This window comes from Monodelphis domestica, chromosome X, assembly GCF_027887165.1.
Source record: "Monodelphis domestica isolate mMonDom1 chromosome X, mMonDom1.pri, whole genome shotgun sequence".
Taxonomy (NCBI): domain Eukaryota; kingdom Metazoa; phylum Chordata; class Mammalia; order Didelphimorphia; family Didelphidae; genus Monodelphis; species Monodelphis domestica.
The window spans coordinates 25,205,785-25,221,631 of NC_077235.1; the positions used below are offsets into that span (position 1 = coordinate 25,205,785).

At 42.9% G+C, this 15,847-nt stretch overlaps 1 protein-coding gene across 8 annotated transcripts in view; it reads right to left on the reverse strand.

Moving 5' to 3' along the window:
- ZNF711 (zinc finger protein 711) overlaps positions 1–15,847 on the reverse strand; it is a 117,030-nt gene that overhangs the window by 90,874 nt on the left and 10,309 nt on the right. For 2 of the 8 annotated variants that reach the window (XM_056808964.1, XM_003342287.4), the window contains exons 1-3: positions 11,049–11,206; positions 8,968–9,073; positions 1,198–1,386 (exon numbers count right to left, since the gene is read on the reverse strand). In XM_056808964.1, the coding sequence (XP_056664942.1) occupies positions 1,198–1,386; positions 8,968–9,073; positions 11,049–11,139 (386 nt within the window). In that variant the 5' untranslated portion in view covers positions 11,140–11,206. Of the gene's footprint in view, positions 1–1,197; positions 1,387–8,967; positions 9,074–11,048; positions 11,207–13,348; positions 13,503–15,847 lie in introns of those variants that run through there. The other 6 variants (XM_016426752.2, XM_056808965.1, XM_007507411.3 and 3 more) reach the window with 6 other exon arrangements.

Below are 15,847 nucleotides of genomic sequence, written 5' to 3' on the forward strand. Positions count from 1 at the left end.
CAAACAGAGGAGATTTTAACTTTTCCAAAACTTTTTTGTGCTCAGGGACAAAGTGGAAGAAGTCCCCACCCACCATTGCAATCTTCTCTCTTACCAGGCCTCCAGGATGATTCTCTGTTGTTGTTGGCAAATTTTACTTACTGGATGATTTTTTTTATTTTAAATTTTCACTGATATATCGTTTTTATATGACCTCCTTTTCTGAATTTACCCCCTCTCCCTTCCCCTTATCTAGCTAGGTATCCCTTAGAACAAAGAATAAAAATATATACCCATAGTCCACCGCTGCAAAGAAGGGCCATGCTTGGTCATTATAAGTACCTGGAGTTGAGTTTCAATAATGTCTATTTATATTTATACTATCTTATGTTTATAGAGCATTTTCACACACTTCATTTCATTTGATTTGCATAAGAATCCCATGAGGGAAGTAGACAGGGTGGATGGACTTGGAGCCAGGAGGACCTAGTTTGAATCTTACCCTGCATATGAAGGAGCTCTGTGACTACCATAAGTCACTTAACCTCTCTAAACCCTCAAATGTAAAATATTCCAATACCTACTTTATAGGGCTGTAGTGAGAAGGATTGATCAAATGAAGTAATGTGTCAAAAGCACTTTGTAAACCTTTAAGTGCTCCATAGATGTGAGCAGTCATCGTTGTCCTCATCATCACCGTCACCACCATCACCATCATCTTCATTTTATAGATGAGCACTCCGGGGTGGGGTGGGGCCGGGGGAGGAGAGGGTTGAGTCACTTGGGCAAAGTAACATGGCTAAGAGCCAGTAGAAGCTTGGGCTAGAGCTCGGGCTTTCTGGCATTTACCTGTGGATTTTTTCAGCTACACTTTGTAGGGCCTCCACATAGCCAACCTGGATAAGCCTTGTTGCAGGGGTGCTAACATAAAGTGGCATCAGGTGAGATAGCAAGGTTGTTAGGGGTTGGTAGCAGGGGGATCATGCTTCAGGTACCCAGTGAGTGCCATGGCTGACTGAAATGGATTGGCGCTCTGGGAAGAGGCTTTCTGGATTTCATTCCATCCCACCCTGGTACACACAGCCCCGCACACTAGTTCACATTTGGATGTGCACACAGACCAAGCAACTGAAGAGATGGAAAAGCCAACTGAGTACTTCTCTCCTGAGGCGGGTGCATGTTGACCGACATATAAAAAGAAATTCAGAAATATCTTACCGGCCCCCAGTATTCCGCTTAGATCTCTTTTGGCAGTAGTGGACAGTCTGCATTATTACAGCGACTATTAAGGTCAGCCCTATACCAGGGAGCACTGCTATTAAAATCAAGTCTAGGGTATTCCAGAGCTGGTCACACTTGGCACCCATGTACCAGTAATTTCCCCACTGACCTCTGAAATTTGGGCATCTAGAGATGGAAAATAGAAATAGAAATGACTCATTAGTTAGGTAAAGGGAAAAGAGACATTTTCAGCCCCAGCTAAATCAAACACTACGTTGTTTCCCCAAGTGTATGCTGTTTCACTTTATGGCCCTCAAGAGATGGGTGTTGTCACACTTTCCAGAAAAGCCCACACAGTGAGGCAGCTCCATAGCTGCCGTCCAGGTTTCCCTAACCAGCAGCCAGGGAATGATGCCAGTGGTGAGAAATGGAAGCCGTAACCCCCACTCCTGCCATGCTTGGGGACCCCTTCCCCTTCGTTGTTTTCTTACAATGAGAGCTGGGAAGAGGAAGAAGCAAACTGGGCCTGGCTTACAGGATCTGAAACTTCTAGGTCTGCTTCTCCCTTCTTCAGTGAGAAAAGAAAGCCAGTAACTGACTGGGGCCCCCATTGGATATAGAGGGAGGAGCGGGGAAGAAGAGTAGAAATAGGGAAATTGCCAGCAGAACCCACTTGCCCTGACTTTTCTCTTCTTCTCTTCTCTCCTCCTCCTCAGGTTCCTTTTCCCACCCCAACCTAGAAGGAAGCCATTTTATAGAATAAATGGTACCCATGCACGCCTCTTCTTTTTTTAAAACCCTTACTGTGTATTGGCTCCAAGGCAGAAGAGTGGTAAAGGCTAGCAATGGGGGTGAAGTGACTTGCCCAGGGTCACCCAGCTGGAAGAGTCTGAGGCCACATTGGAACCCAGGACCTCCTGTCTCTAGGCCTGGCTCTCAATCCACTGAGCTACACAGCTGCCCCTGCACTCCTCGTCTTTTGAAGGAGCCTTGACCGATCTTTAGTAATCTCAGAATGGAGACTGGAGCAGAATGGGCCCCCAAAGAGAAGCCTACGGCCCTATGGCTCTCACTACTTGACCCCCAAAATATGCGTGGCTTTCTGCTGTTCATCCTCAGGCTCTCCACAATCTGTCACCCAAACTACGTGTCTACTGTTAGCATCTTTCACCTGGAGTATTGCACTCCCTTTCTAATAGGGCTCTGCTTGTAGGCTTTCCTCTCTCTCATTCATCATTCCCAGAGCTGCCCAGACCATCTTAACTAAGTCTGGCCATGTCCCGCTCCCTGGCTCCAAGAGCTCTGGAAGCTGCCTGCTCTCTATTGCCCACCAACTGTTCTCCCTGGCCTTCAGGAAACCTTCAGCCTTGGGCTTGCACCTCTTTTGGCAGCTCTAGTTCCCATCATTCCTCCTCACACACAGTATATTCCCAGAATGTGGTGCTCTCTCCCAGGCTTCTGGGTCTCTGGCCAGGCCCGCTGGGCCCCTGGGTTTAGAAGACATTCCCTCCTCACCTCTTTTTCTTAGATCCTAACTGCCTTCAAGGCTCAGCCCAATGTGCCATCTCCTCCAGGAAATCATTCTTGGCCCCCAAGTTGTTAGGGGTCTCTCCCTCTCTTGTCTTGGTCTCCCCAGGGCCTTGCACATAGTAGGTACTTAATAAGTGCTTCCTGAAATTGCAAACTGCCTTTCATGTGCATTCCAGGGAAACCAGATTATTTTCTATCTGCCTTAATAGGTTCTTTTCTTTCATTCCCACAAAGCTTCCCTCCCTCCCTCCCCCCAGGTCCTCTCTCCTCACATTTCTCCTAGCAACCCTTTGCCTGGATCTCTCAGCTGCCCCCTCTTATCACAATTGTTTGTCTGGAGGTGTCCTTCCCCTCCCCAACCCCATTAGGTCCCAGCCAGGGCCTTATCTCCCTTTGTATTCCTAGCCTTCAGCACAGGGCCTTGCCAAGATTAGGCACTTAGCACTTGTTGAATGGGACTGCCTTGGGAAATGAGGCCTTCTCCAAAGGCAATGGTCAGGGGAGAGTTTTCTGGGAAATGGCTTTAGAGGCTGAATTGCTTGCTATGTTCTACTTACCCAGAGGGGTGAGGGAATAAGGCTGGGGCAGGGGAAAGGGAGGATCAAGAAATAAGCCACCTTCTTAGTAAATAAACTACTTTTTTGTCATGTTGTTCTAGCAGGCTAAACTAAGTATGGCAATGACTTGGAAGAAATAGCCACATTGCCAAGGACAAGATACAGATGAAAACTCACATATAGGGGGCAGCTGGGTAGCTCAGTGGATGAAGAGCCAGGCCTAGAGATGGGAGGTCCTGGGTTCCAATGTGGCCTCAGACACTTCCCAGCTGTGTGACCCTGGGCAAGTCACTTGACCCCCATTGCCTAGCCCTTTCCACTCTTCTGCCTTGGAGCCAATACACAGTTTTGATTCCAAGACAGAAGGTAAGGGTTTAAACACACACACACACACACACACACACACACACACACACACACACACACACACACACACTTCTTTGAGAAGTTATCATTTTGCTGAGGTAGGTTCTACCTTCATTGCAAATTGCAATCCCTGTATAACTTCATTGGGCCCATTCCTTGGCCAATAGGCAGATAATCAATCCCAGGCCTGTGTTTCATAGTTTCTGAGCATCTAGAACCACCCTGGTGCCACCGTGATACATCCAAGTAGGGCAAAGTAATAACGCTTCATAAAACCGAATCCATTTGTGAAAGTTGATGTTTTCTTTGATCAGCTCTCACCCAGGCTCATATATTTCTTATAAAAAATATATCAGAATTATCTTTGTTATTCAGCTTGGGGAAGTGGCAGGAAAGAACTTTCCATTATTTACCAAACTCTGATCTATGTGTCTTACCAGTCAGCGCTAAAATCGAAAATGCTTTTCCGATTGGAAATCATGTTTTGAAGAAAAAGATTTCCAATTTTGTCTTGCTGTCTAGTTACAGTGAAATGTTGACACTGCTTGTAAGTCAGTAGATGGGGTAAGTGGTCCAGAACAATGACTTCAAAGTTAAATATAAACGGGGGCCACTAAACCATATGTAAAGGTCCCCATGAGCACATATTGACTTAGAAAACCACACACACTCATGCGATCTATCTTCAATAACTTGTATTGATTTGGTTAGCTGTTTCCCACTGATGTTTTCATCTGGCTCCAGGCTTCACCTGGGAGTATTGGGGGCTACAGTTTGACCCTGGTTCCGAACGCTTGGTGAACCTGTCCCTCTTGAGGTGGGCTACTTTCAAAAGCAAACGGCCCACTGGAAATACATTTTCAAGTTGATTTCTGTTCCATGTTTTGCTTTAAGGCAAAATAGCATTTTGAACATGAATATGTCTTCTTTGCTTTTCTTTTTTTTTAAGCAATGCCATGAGACCATTTAAGAATAATTGTGAGATAATTTACTTTGCCTTTCTTGCTCCGCATGATTGCAAATACCCTCTCTCCATAAATACCTTGACTTTACCTACCTTATATTTATGTGTATTTATCTATTTTTCTGTGTGGGCAAATAGATAGATAGATACATGGATTCATGGATACATACATAGATACTTCCAGTTTTCCTGTAAGACTGTAAGCTCTTCAAGTACAGGACCTACTTCATTCTTTGTAGGTGTATCCTCAGTGCTTGGCACACAGAAGGCACTTAATAAATGCTTGCTGATTGATGGGCATTTCCAATGTTATTTTGTCAGTGCCAGTCAACCAATCAGCAAGCGTTTAATAACCACTTACTCTATATTATTGCTGCCCTAAGGATGGGGGACCAAAGAAAAGCTCCCTTTTTAATTGGGGAGATAATATGTGTATGGACGATACATGCAAGAACCCTACCAAGTAGACAGAGAGAGGAAGGCACTCACTGCTGGGAGTTCTAGGGAAGGCCTCCTTCAGAAGGAGTCCTTTCTGCTCAATTGTGAAGAAAGCCAGGAGGTGGGGGGGAGAGGAAGAGGGAGAGCAAAGACCCAGAATTGGGGGATGGAACACTGTGTATGGTGTACAAGTAGGAGACCAGAATGGACAGACCAAAAGATCCTTCCTCTGTCTGGAGGGAAGTCATGGGTATAAAGACTGGAACTATAGGAAAGGGTCTGGTTGTGAGAAGCTCAGAATATCAAATAAAGGAATTTATATTTGATCCCCAAAGTCACAGGGAATCCCTGGACTTTACTGAATAGGGGATGGATGTGGACACACCTGCATTTTAGGAAAATAACTTTAGCACTTATGTGGAAGATAGATAGATGGGAGTGAGAAGAGATTGGAGGCGAGAAGGCCAATTCAGAAGTTTCTTGAAATAGACTTGGCAAGAGGTGACCAGGGCCTGAATGAGGATGCTGAATGTGGGAGTGGAGAGAAGATGTGAGAAGAGATGTAGTGGAGGAATAAATACAAGATTTGGCAACTGATAAGATAAGTGGAATGAGTGACAGTGAAAAGTCAAAGATAACATGGAGGGTGCAAATCTGGGTGACAGCAAGGATGGTAGTGGTACCTGCAACAATAATGGGGAACCCATTCAAAAGAGGGGTGGGTTTAGAAGAAAGATAACATTCTGATTTAAAAATGTTGAGTTTGAGGTGGGTTTAGTGACAGGTAGTGAGATCACCAAGTGAGAAAGTATAAAGAGAAAAGAGAAGAGGGTCCAAATCACCCATAATTAATGAAGACCCAGCATAGGAGATGAAGAACGAGTGGTCAGAAAGGAAGGAAGAGAGAACAGTGTCACAAAAACCCAGAGAGGAGATAATATACAGGAGGTGAGGGTGGTCAACAATGTCAAAATCTGTAGAAAGGTCAGGAAGGATTAGGAAGGAGAAAGGGTCATTAGATTTGGCACTTAAGAAATGATTGGGAACTTTGAAGGGGGTCTTGGCAGTCACATTGTTGAGGGTTTAGAAGAGAAGGAGTGGATGACTTTTTCAAGAAGTTTAGCTGAGGAAGGAGAGGATGACATAAACATACGATGATACTCAGAGGGCATGGTACAATCCTAGTGAGGGTTTGGAATGGCTGGGGACACTTGGACATACTTATAGATAGCAGGGAAGAAATTAGTAGATAAGAAGAGATTGGAGATTAGAGAGAGAGTATAGATGATAGAGAGCAATCAACTGAAAAACATAGGAAGGGATGCAATCAAGGGTACACCTACAGCAGTTGACCTTGGAAAGGAGAAGGACCACGTCTTCAGTGGAGACTGGCGTACAGAGGAGATGGTGGAGGCTGATGTCAGAGGGATGAGAGAGGAGGAAAAGGCTGAAGAGGAAGCTCTCAGCAAATGGCCTCTGTGTGGGAGAGGATCCGGGAAAAGGAAGGGAAGGATGAAGATAGAAAAGGAAATCTGGAACAGTCATGGTGGTGGGTGGGAGAGAGAAAAGTTCAGGGAGGAGTAGAAAAAATGCATTGTTGCAAGGAGTATACAACTGAGATTAGATAAGGACTCAGCAGGGCTTCATGATTTCTTGCAATGATTACTGTAGTAAAACTGGCTAAAGATTACTTCAAATAATGAGTTGTATAATTGTTAGTAATAAAAGAGTTCCTAAAATATCCTGGGAACCACCATTCAAAGAACTCAAAGTGCTTTTTGTATGATTAATCCACAAACAAGAACAAAGTAAGACAGAGAAGTTATGGGTTGTGAACTAAGGTTAGGCAATGAATTAAGTTGGACCTCTGTATTAGATACGGTATATTTCTTGGGATAAGAGCTTCAAAGGAGGCACACTAAAAATCTACAGGCAGACTCTAGGGATGAACAGTCACTAAAATCTGAAAAATAAATGATAGGCTCAAATCCTCCTCCGATGGTTACACATGGTAGATGCTTCTCAATGACTGTGCCAACAAAGCACAAAAGCAGAGAGGTCCTACTCAACTGTGTCTAGGCTAAGAGATGGTCTACCATACAAACGCCAGTTGAGCTTGACTCACAGAGGTTCATTAACATTGGGATGGCCATAGGGAATGAATATTTTGGCCACATCAACTGTAGAAGTTCCTCCATTCAAATAGAAAGGGGCTGTCATCTGTGTTAATGAAGGAAAGGCCCTGAAGTATGTTTAGGACATTATAGGAGTGACGATAAAGAAGGGGGAGAAGGGTAATCAGGGTCAGTCTTAGACCAAACTACCCTCTCTTTTGAGTACTGCTCATTTCTTTCATAAAACCACTCCTTTTCACAAGTGGGTATTGCCAATCTTTTCTTCCATCATTTGACCAACTCACTCTTAAGCTTTTGAGTGAATAAAAAGTATTTTCTAAGAATTCTAACAACTTTCAAATGAAAGCTATTTGGTGTTCTTACACTAGGAAGGGTAAACTAGGTCTAGAGTCAAAAGACCCAGGTTCAAATCTTGGATCTTCCACTTACTAGCTGTGTGACCTTAGGCAATTTGGTAAAATAGGTTAAACAGGCCTTATTTTCCTCACTTGTAAAAAGAGAAGTTAGGACAAGGTGGCCTTGGAGATTTTCTGGCTCTAGATATATGACCCTATGACCTGAAAACAAGGAAAAATACATAGACAAAGGGTAGATTCATGTTTTAACAAGAGATATCAGCAAGCCTTTTCCAGCTCAAATAGTTAAGCAGGGACATGATGGCTATGTTCAAGTATTTGGAAATCTGTCATGTGGAAGTGGGATTAGTCTTCTTTGGCCTCAGAGGGCAGAAGTAGGAGTAATGGGGAGGAGTTGCAGAGAGGCAGATTTGGGATTGATGTGAGGAGAGATCCCAAAATGGAATTAGAAAATAAATAAGGGAGTCCCTCCTACAGGAGGTATTCAAGTGGAAGCTGGATGGCCATAAATCAAGGATGTTAACAAGAGGTGATTCCTGGTCAGGGTTGGTTAGAAAAGCACCCTATGAGGAAGTACATCCAATGAGGTGATTCTGGGAATCTATACAAACCTACTTTACTTTAAATAAACATGTAAAAACTATAAATAATTCAAATACAAACTAAAAAAAAATAATAAATTTAGGTGATGCATGTTTGATTTGCAAAACAATTCCCTGCATGTTTATATTAAACAACAAACTCTGTTGGAGTATTTAAAATATCACTTGATTTATACTGCACAGAAGGAGGAGGACCACTAATCCCTTTAGTTTCTTGTAGGTCTGAAGATTCAGAGCTTGATGGGATCTTGGACATCATCTAGTCTAGCCCCTTGATGGACTGAGCCCCACGAAATCTGACTTGTCTAAAGCATAGAGGGAGCAAGAGAAGTGAGATCTGAACGCAGGATTGCTAACTCAAATCCATTATTCTTTGGACTGTGTCAGACTGTTAACTGAGAAATGTGGAGCCCAAAATTCGTATGCATAGCTTGACAAAGCCTGATGAAAAAGATACGTACTCTCTTTTCTGGGAAGCTAGCGAGTCCCGGAAGATCTGGGATGGGTGAGAACTGTACCCAGAGAGAGAACAGGAAGGCACATAATATTGTCTAAGGGGCGCTGCACACTGCTGATACCTTGAAGGCCAAGAGAAGTCAGTGTCACTGGGGCTTCCATATTGGGACACAACTGGGAAAATGGATTGAAGCAATGGTTCCGCATATTTGTTACAGAGTTCAATTATACCAAACAGAGAGGAGATGTCATCATAAGACAGGGGACTGTATGTTTGAATAGAGGGACTAAATGAGGCCATGGAAAATGATTGGTTACAACCTATTTCAGGAAGATGGTTGTGCGGATTGGAGGAAAACTTACTTGCAAAAAGGTACTTCATCTTTGCACGCACAAGGAATACCTTTGGGACAGAAGCCATCTACATCTCCTAGGCAGTCAGCAAAGTCATCCAGAGATGTGCAGTTTGCTGTAAATGAGGGGACAAAAACCACAACCCACCTTAAAAAGCACTCAACAATATTTAACAAAGACTACAGACACATCTAACATGTAAGTGGTCCAAAAATAACTTACATTTAAGAATATGAAAACACAATAATACCACAAAGTGCTTTCCCATAAACCTTATCTGATCCTCCTGCCTATCCTGTGAGGTAGTCAGAGTTGCTATAATGACTCTCATTTTACAGATGAGGAAACTGAGGCTCTAAGAGTTGAAGTCAACTGATCAAACTCACCCAGTGGAGCTAAGCTTTGAACCCAAGTGTTCTGATTCTGATTCCAGGGCTCTTTAAAGAAAGGAAGTGTTTAGGGGCCCATTTCAAGGAGCCCCTTCTCCTAAATGAGATTCGTTCCCATCACTTTGGATCTGACATGGCAGGAGGACAGCCAAAACAAGAATTCGAACCACAAAGATATCACACTTGTCTTGTTTCCAGGGTGTTTTTTGCCCCACCAAGAGCTCTGGAGCCTCGGAGGCACTGAAGTTCCTTCCATACTTGGTTCTAGGTTGCCAGGACAGCCCTGTGAGAACTAGTCAGTTTATATATACATGAAATACTATTTTGTAGACACAAAGATATGCTATTCACATGAAAGGGAAACTTATTTTGATTCTGACCCAATTGAAATCCAAATGAGCCTTCTTGGAGGTTCTGGATAGTCTTTTGCCCAACATGCCCCTAACTCCAGAGCAGCTGGGGTGGGGGAAGAGTGAGACAGTAATTAGACTTAATATACTATATCTAAATGAGAGGAAGAGGGGGCAGCTGGGTGGCTCAGTGGACTGAGAGCCAGGCCTAGAGATGGGAGGTCCTAGGTTTAAATCCGGCCTCAGACACTAACCAGCTGTGTGACCCTGGGCAAGTCACTTAACCCCCATTGCCTAGCCCTTATCACCCTTCTGCCTTGGAACCAATACAAGTATTGATTCTAAGGCAGAAGGTGAGGGTTTAAAGAAACAAATGAGAGGAAGAATTTTTCCCCTTCATTTGGCACTTTTTTCCTGAATGTAGAACACGACACACACCGATTACACTAGATTAATAATTGTTTTAAAAAAGCAAAAGGCTAACAGACCCCACCAATGGTATTTTGGGTGAGAGTTCAGTCCTTGAGAACAGAAGGACGCAAACCTGGGTGTGTAGATTATTTTAGCCAAGTGAAAGACCTCATTGTTCACCTCCCTTCCTCAGTCATTACCAACCACCAGCACCAGTGCTAATTAATCAGGTAAGTGGAGACACCAATGAAGTCATAACCACTTTCTATTAAACATCATAAGTGTGTCATTCATTCATTCATTCCAGAAACTCAGTCAAAACACTGTCATATTCTAAGTAACATTCAATTTGTGAGTATTTATTGAGGACACGCCATGTACCCAGAGCAGCTGCGGACGGTACTTGAACAACTGCTGCTTTCAAAATGCAGATTCTTAAAGAGAGCGCCATGCTTAGAGATATTTCGGACATAAATGGGCTGAGATAATTTATTGCTCTATCTGCTTTCTTTCTGAGTCCTGTTCCCATTTTGTCAGTTTACACACTCCGCCCTCCAATTAAAAAAATATTGCTCTTTCCTTTCGTACTGAATGTGGAGTCTGAAAAACAAATCGTTCAGAAAGTCCCCAAGACGATCTCGGACAATGTTACGACAGAAATGTAACTAAATTTCTCTTGATGGTCCACAGGATCCGACCATGGACACAAGGAGACCTTTTTAATCATTCCATCCAGAAATAAAGATCTTTTTTGCTCCGGACAATGGCAACTTCAGGAAGTTACTATTACTACTAGCAACATTAATACCATCAGGGAAGACCACCAACCCCGCTTTGTTCTTTTTGTTACCAATCCTGGCCTTAATCTTTTCTTACTGTAAAATGCACCCTCCCTATTTCTACCCACTGGTAACAGAGAGTGTTAAAAAAAGTTTCTTACGTTGAGAATTGTTCCATTGAGAACAATGGACAGTCAGAAAACTGCAGGAGACCAGCAAAATCTGGGCCAGGATGGAGTTTCCAGACACCATTTTGAAGGCACAAATCCAGGCTAGAAGACCCAAGCAAATCCTCCCCACTAAGAGCCGTAGAAGAATCCTGATACTGTACGCACACAATTAATGAGTGGGGCTTCTGAATGTCCTTCTCTTTCAGCACTTCCTTGGACAAATTACTAGTTAACTTCTTGGTTTATTCCTGATAGCGCCAGGTCCTATAAATAGCATAAATATGACCTAAGCAGGGGCTATGATTGGCTTCCAGTTGGCCACCTTTGTACATTTTATTGCACAAGCCCAAGGACTTTCCAGATGTTAGTCATCCTCTTTGTCCTAAGCATCACTGGTGCGTCTAGGCAGTGCCTCTTAGATTAGATGCCTCTGGCAGCCAAGGGCAGAAGAGAAAAGAAGAGGAGAAAAGGAGTCAAAAGGGAAAGTAGGGAAAGCAAGATGGGAGAATGCAAAGGAAAAATGCCAGGAAAGGGGAGTTGACGGGGAGTGGCCATTTTGCTGAAATGGTTTACCCTCTTCCTGTTCAAGACGAGTCCACCCAATTAGAGTGGAACACACTTTGCTGAGGACCAGAGACAAACTCATGCATGAAGAAACACTGGTCTTATGCTCATGTAGTGTTGCTTCATCTGAGACAAACTGGATGAATTTGAGTATGTCTTGGATCTGATTGCCTGGGGAGATATGGTCATTTTTTTACTATAACTGCCCCCCACCCCCATCCCACTTTCTCTACCCTGTTGATACATGGTAGTATGTTAAACTCTTGATGATTTCTATTAACAAAGGGGCCAGTGGAATGGATCATCTAAAACATCAGCTTAGGCTGATATTAAAATGATTTGCAGTTTCTTAGGACACATCAAGTAAAGGCAGGGGAGGTGACCTGGAAATATTTTGAGCATCAAAGAGAAACCAAGGGGGAAGCTGGGTAGTTCAGTGGATGGAGAACCAGGCCTAGAGACAGTAGATCCTGGGTTCCGATCTGGCCTCAGACACTTCCCAGCTGTGTGACCCTGGGTGACTCACTTAACCCCCATTGCCTAGCCCTGACCACTCTTCTGCCTTGGAGCCAATACACAGTAGTGATTACAAGACAGAAGGTGAGGGTTTAAAAAAAAAGAGAGAGAAACCAGACTGAGGTGAAGAGTTGCTTTTTATTAACCCTTATCTTTGTTTTAGAATTAATACTGTGTATTGGTTCCAAGGCACAAGACTGGTAAGAGCTAGGTGATGGGGATTAAGTGATGTAGTTAGGAAGTACTGGAGGCTAAATTTGAACCCAGGACTTCCCATGTCTTTAGACCTGGCTCTCAATCTACTGAACCACCTAGAGTTGTTTTATGAGAGATTCTTAACCTGAAAGCCATGAACTTGATTCTTTCAAATATTCTAATAACTGTGTACTTTCAATTTACTTATTTATTACCAATTACATTACAACACATTTCCACACGAGTTTTCCTAAGTTATATGAGCAAACTTATCTCCCTCCTTCCCTTCCCTGTCCCAGTGCTGGCTGGCAACTTGATCTGCGTTATACATGTATTTTAGTATAATAGGTTTTCTTTATAATTCTCTCCATTTTCTATAGGATTCTGAGAAGAAATCCATGGGTTTTGCCAAGTTACCCAGGTGACGGGGAGGGGAAGGTCCATCAACATGAAGAAAGTGATGGGAAAAATCAATATGTGAATAGTTAAGGGTGACGTGTACTTGTTCTGAGATCTTCATTTCTGGACATAGCACAGTGTCCCCCGCTCCTCCTCTCCAGAACTGAACATTCTCTTGTAACAAAGAAAAGAGTTGAGCAAAAAGAGATAAGATGTCTCGATCCGAGGAAATAAAGCAACATGTAGGCTGCCCTGTTTTTGCTGAGGAAGGAGGACGATCGCCTGCCTCTTAGCAAGCCTCATTCTTTTCGTCCTAAGCTAGCCTAGCTTTTGCTTTTTGAGTCCTTGTGATAATCTGGGAAGGTTAGGCTTCCCCCAATTATCTCGGGACAGGATGATCGGATTGAAAGCTAGAAGTCGTCCCAGAGAATAGCAGGCCAAACTCTCTTATTTTCCACCCAACGAAACTGAGGCCCAGTGAGGGGAAGAGATTTGCCCAAGAGGAGCCAGGATTTGGCCCCAGCCAGGCCCTGTGATTGCCCAGTCCAGTGCTCTTTCTACCAAAGCATACGTAGGGCAGGCATTGAACCAAACTGGAATTGTTTCTATTTTCTTACCTTTACCACACTCTCCATCTAGCTTCTTCCCACTCCATTTTCAAACTTCAACACTGCCTCATGATGCTACCTGCTACTTTCCACATGCCGGCTTGGTCTCATTTCTTCTCTCACTCTTTTGGTTGTTGATTTAGTCCTGCCTTAAGGCCCTTCACTGGAACAAAAACAGAATTCAACATGCTTAGAAAGTATACGGTTTTATTAGTAGAATATACTTTTATTGCCTGTGGAGTTGCTGGAATCTGGAGAAGAGAAACCATTTATTTGGGTCAACGATGTGTACCCCCTAGCAGGCAGCAGCATTAGAACAATCACATACAATGCTACTCCATAGTAGCATTATAAGATTGTATAGTTTGGGGGCAGCTGGGTGGCTCAGTGGATTGAGAGCCAGGTGCAGAGACAGGAGGTCCTGGGTTCAAATCTAACCTCAGACACTTCCCAGCTGTGTGACCCTGGGTAAGTCATTTAACCCCCATTGCCTGGCCCTTACCACTCTTCTGCCTTGGAGTCAATACACAGTATTGATTCTAAGGTGAAAGACAAGAATGTGTTCTTAAAATGGAAAGAAGGGGCAGCTGGGTGGCTCAGTGGATGGAGAGCCAGGCCTAGAGACAGGAGTTCCTGGCTTCCCAATCTAAGCCTTGGCTACTTCCTAGCTCTGTGGTCCCGGGCAAGTCACTTGACCCCCATTGCCTAGCCCTTACCACTCTTCTGCCTTGGAACCAATATACAATATTGATTCTAAGATGGAAGGTAAGAATATTTTCTAATTTAATTTTTTTATTTAGTCAATTTAGAACATTATTCCTTGGTTACAATAATCACATTATTTCCCTCCTTCCCCTCTACCCACCCTTCCCGAAGCCAATGCGTAATTTCATTGGGTATTACGTGTGTCCTTGATCAAAACCTATTTCCATGTTGTTGGTGTTTGCATTAGGATGCTCATTTAGAGTCTACATCCCCAACCATATCCCCTGGACCCATGTATTCAGGCAGTTGGTTTTCTTCAGTGTTTCTACTCCCACAGTGTTTCCTCTGAATGTGAATAGTGTTCTTTCTCATAGATCCCTCCAAGTTGTTCAGGATCACTGCATTGCCACTAATGGAGAACTCCATTACATTCAATTGTACCACAGTGTACCAGGCTCTGTGTACAATGTTTTCCTGGTTCTGTTCCTTTCACTCTGCATCAATTCCTGGAGGTCATTCCAGTTCACATGGAATCCCTCCAGTCCATTATTCCCTTGAGCACAACAGTATTCCATCACCAACAGATACCACACTTTGTTCAGCCATTCCCCAATGGAAGGGCATCCCCTCATTTTCCAATTTTTTTTTGCCACCACAAAGAGTGCAGCTATGAATATTCTTGTACAAGTCTTTTTCCTTATTATCTCTTTGGGGTACAAACTCAGCAGTGCTATGGCTGGATCAAAGGGCAGACAGTCTTTTATTGCCCTTTGGACATAGTTCCAAATTGGTTTCCAGAATGGTTGGATCAGTTCACAACTCCACCAGCAATGCATTAATGTCCCAACCTTGCCACACCCCCTTCAGCATTCATTACTTTCCATAGCTGTTATGTTAGCCAATCTGCTAGGTGTGAGGTGATACCTCAGAGTTGTTTTGATTTGCAGCTCTCTGATTATAAGAGATTTAGAACACCTTTTCATGTGCTTATTAATAGTTTTGATTTCTTTGACTGAAAACTGCCTGTTCATGTCCCTTGCTCATTTATCAATTGGAGAATGGCTTGATTTTTTTGTACAATTGATTTAGCTCTTTATAAATTTGAGTAATTAAACCATTGTCAGAGTTTTTTGTTATGAATATTGTTTCCCAATTTGTTGTTTCTCTTCTATTTTTGGTTGTATTGGTTTTGTTTGATCAAAACCTTTTTAATTTAATGTAATCAAAATTATTGATTTTACATTTTGTTACTCTTTCTAAGTCTTGCATGGTTTTAAAATTTTTTCTTTTCCAAAGATCTGACATGTATACTATTCTGTGTTCACCTCATTTACTTATAGTTTCCTTCTTTATATTCAGGTCACTCACCCATTCTGAGTTTATCTTGGTGTAGGGTGTGAGATGTTGATCCAAACCTAATCTCTCCCACGCTGTCTTCCAATTTTCCCAGCAATTTTTATCAAATAGTGGGTTTTGGTCCCCAAAACTGGGATCTTTGCATTTATCATAGACTGTCTTGCTGAGGTCACTTACCCCAAATCTATCCCACTGATCCTCCTTTCTGTCTCCTAGCCAGGACCATATTGTTTTGATGACCACTGCTTTATAGTATAGTTTGAGATCTGGGACTGCAAGACCACCTTCCTTCACATTTTTTTCATAATTTCCCTGGATATCCTTGATCTTTTGTTCCTGCAAATGAACTTTGCTATAGTTTTTTTCTAATTCAGTAAAAAAAGTTTTTTGGTAGTTAAATGGGTATGGCACTAAATAAGCAAATAAGTTTGGGTACTATTGTCATTT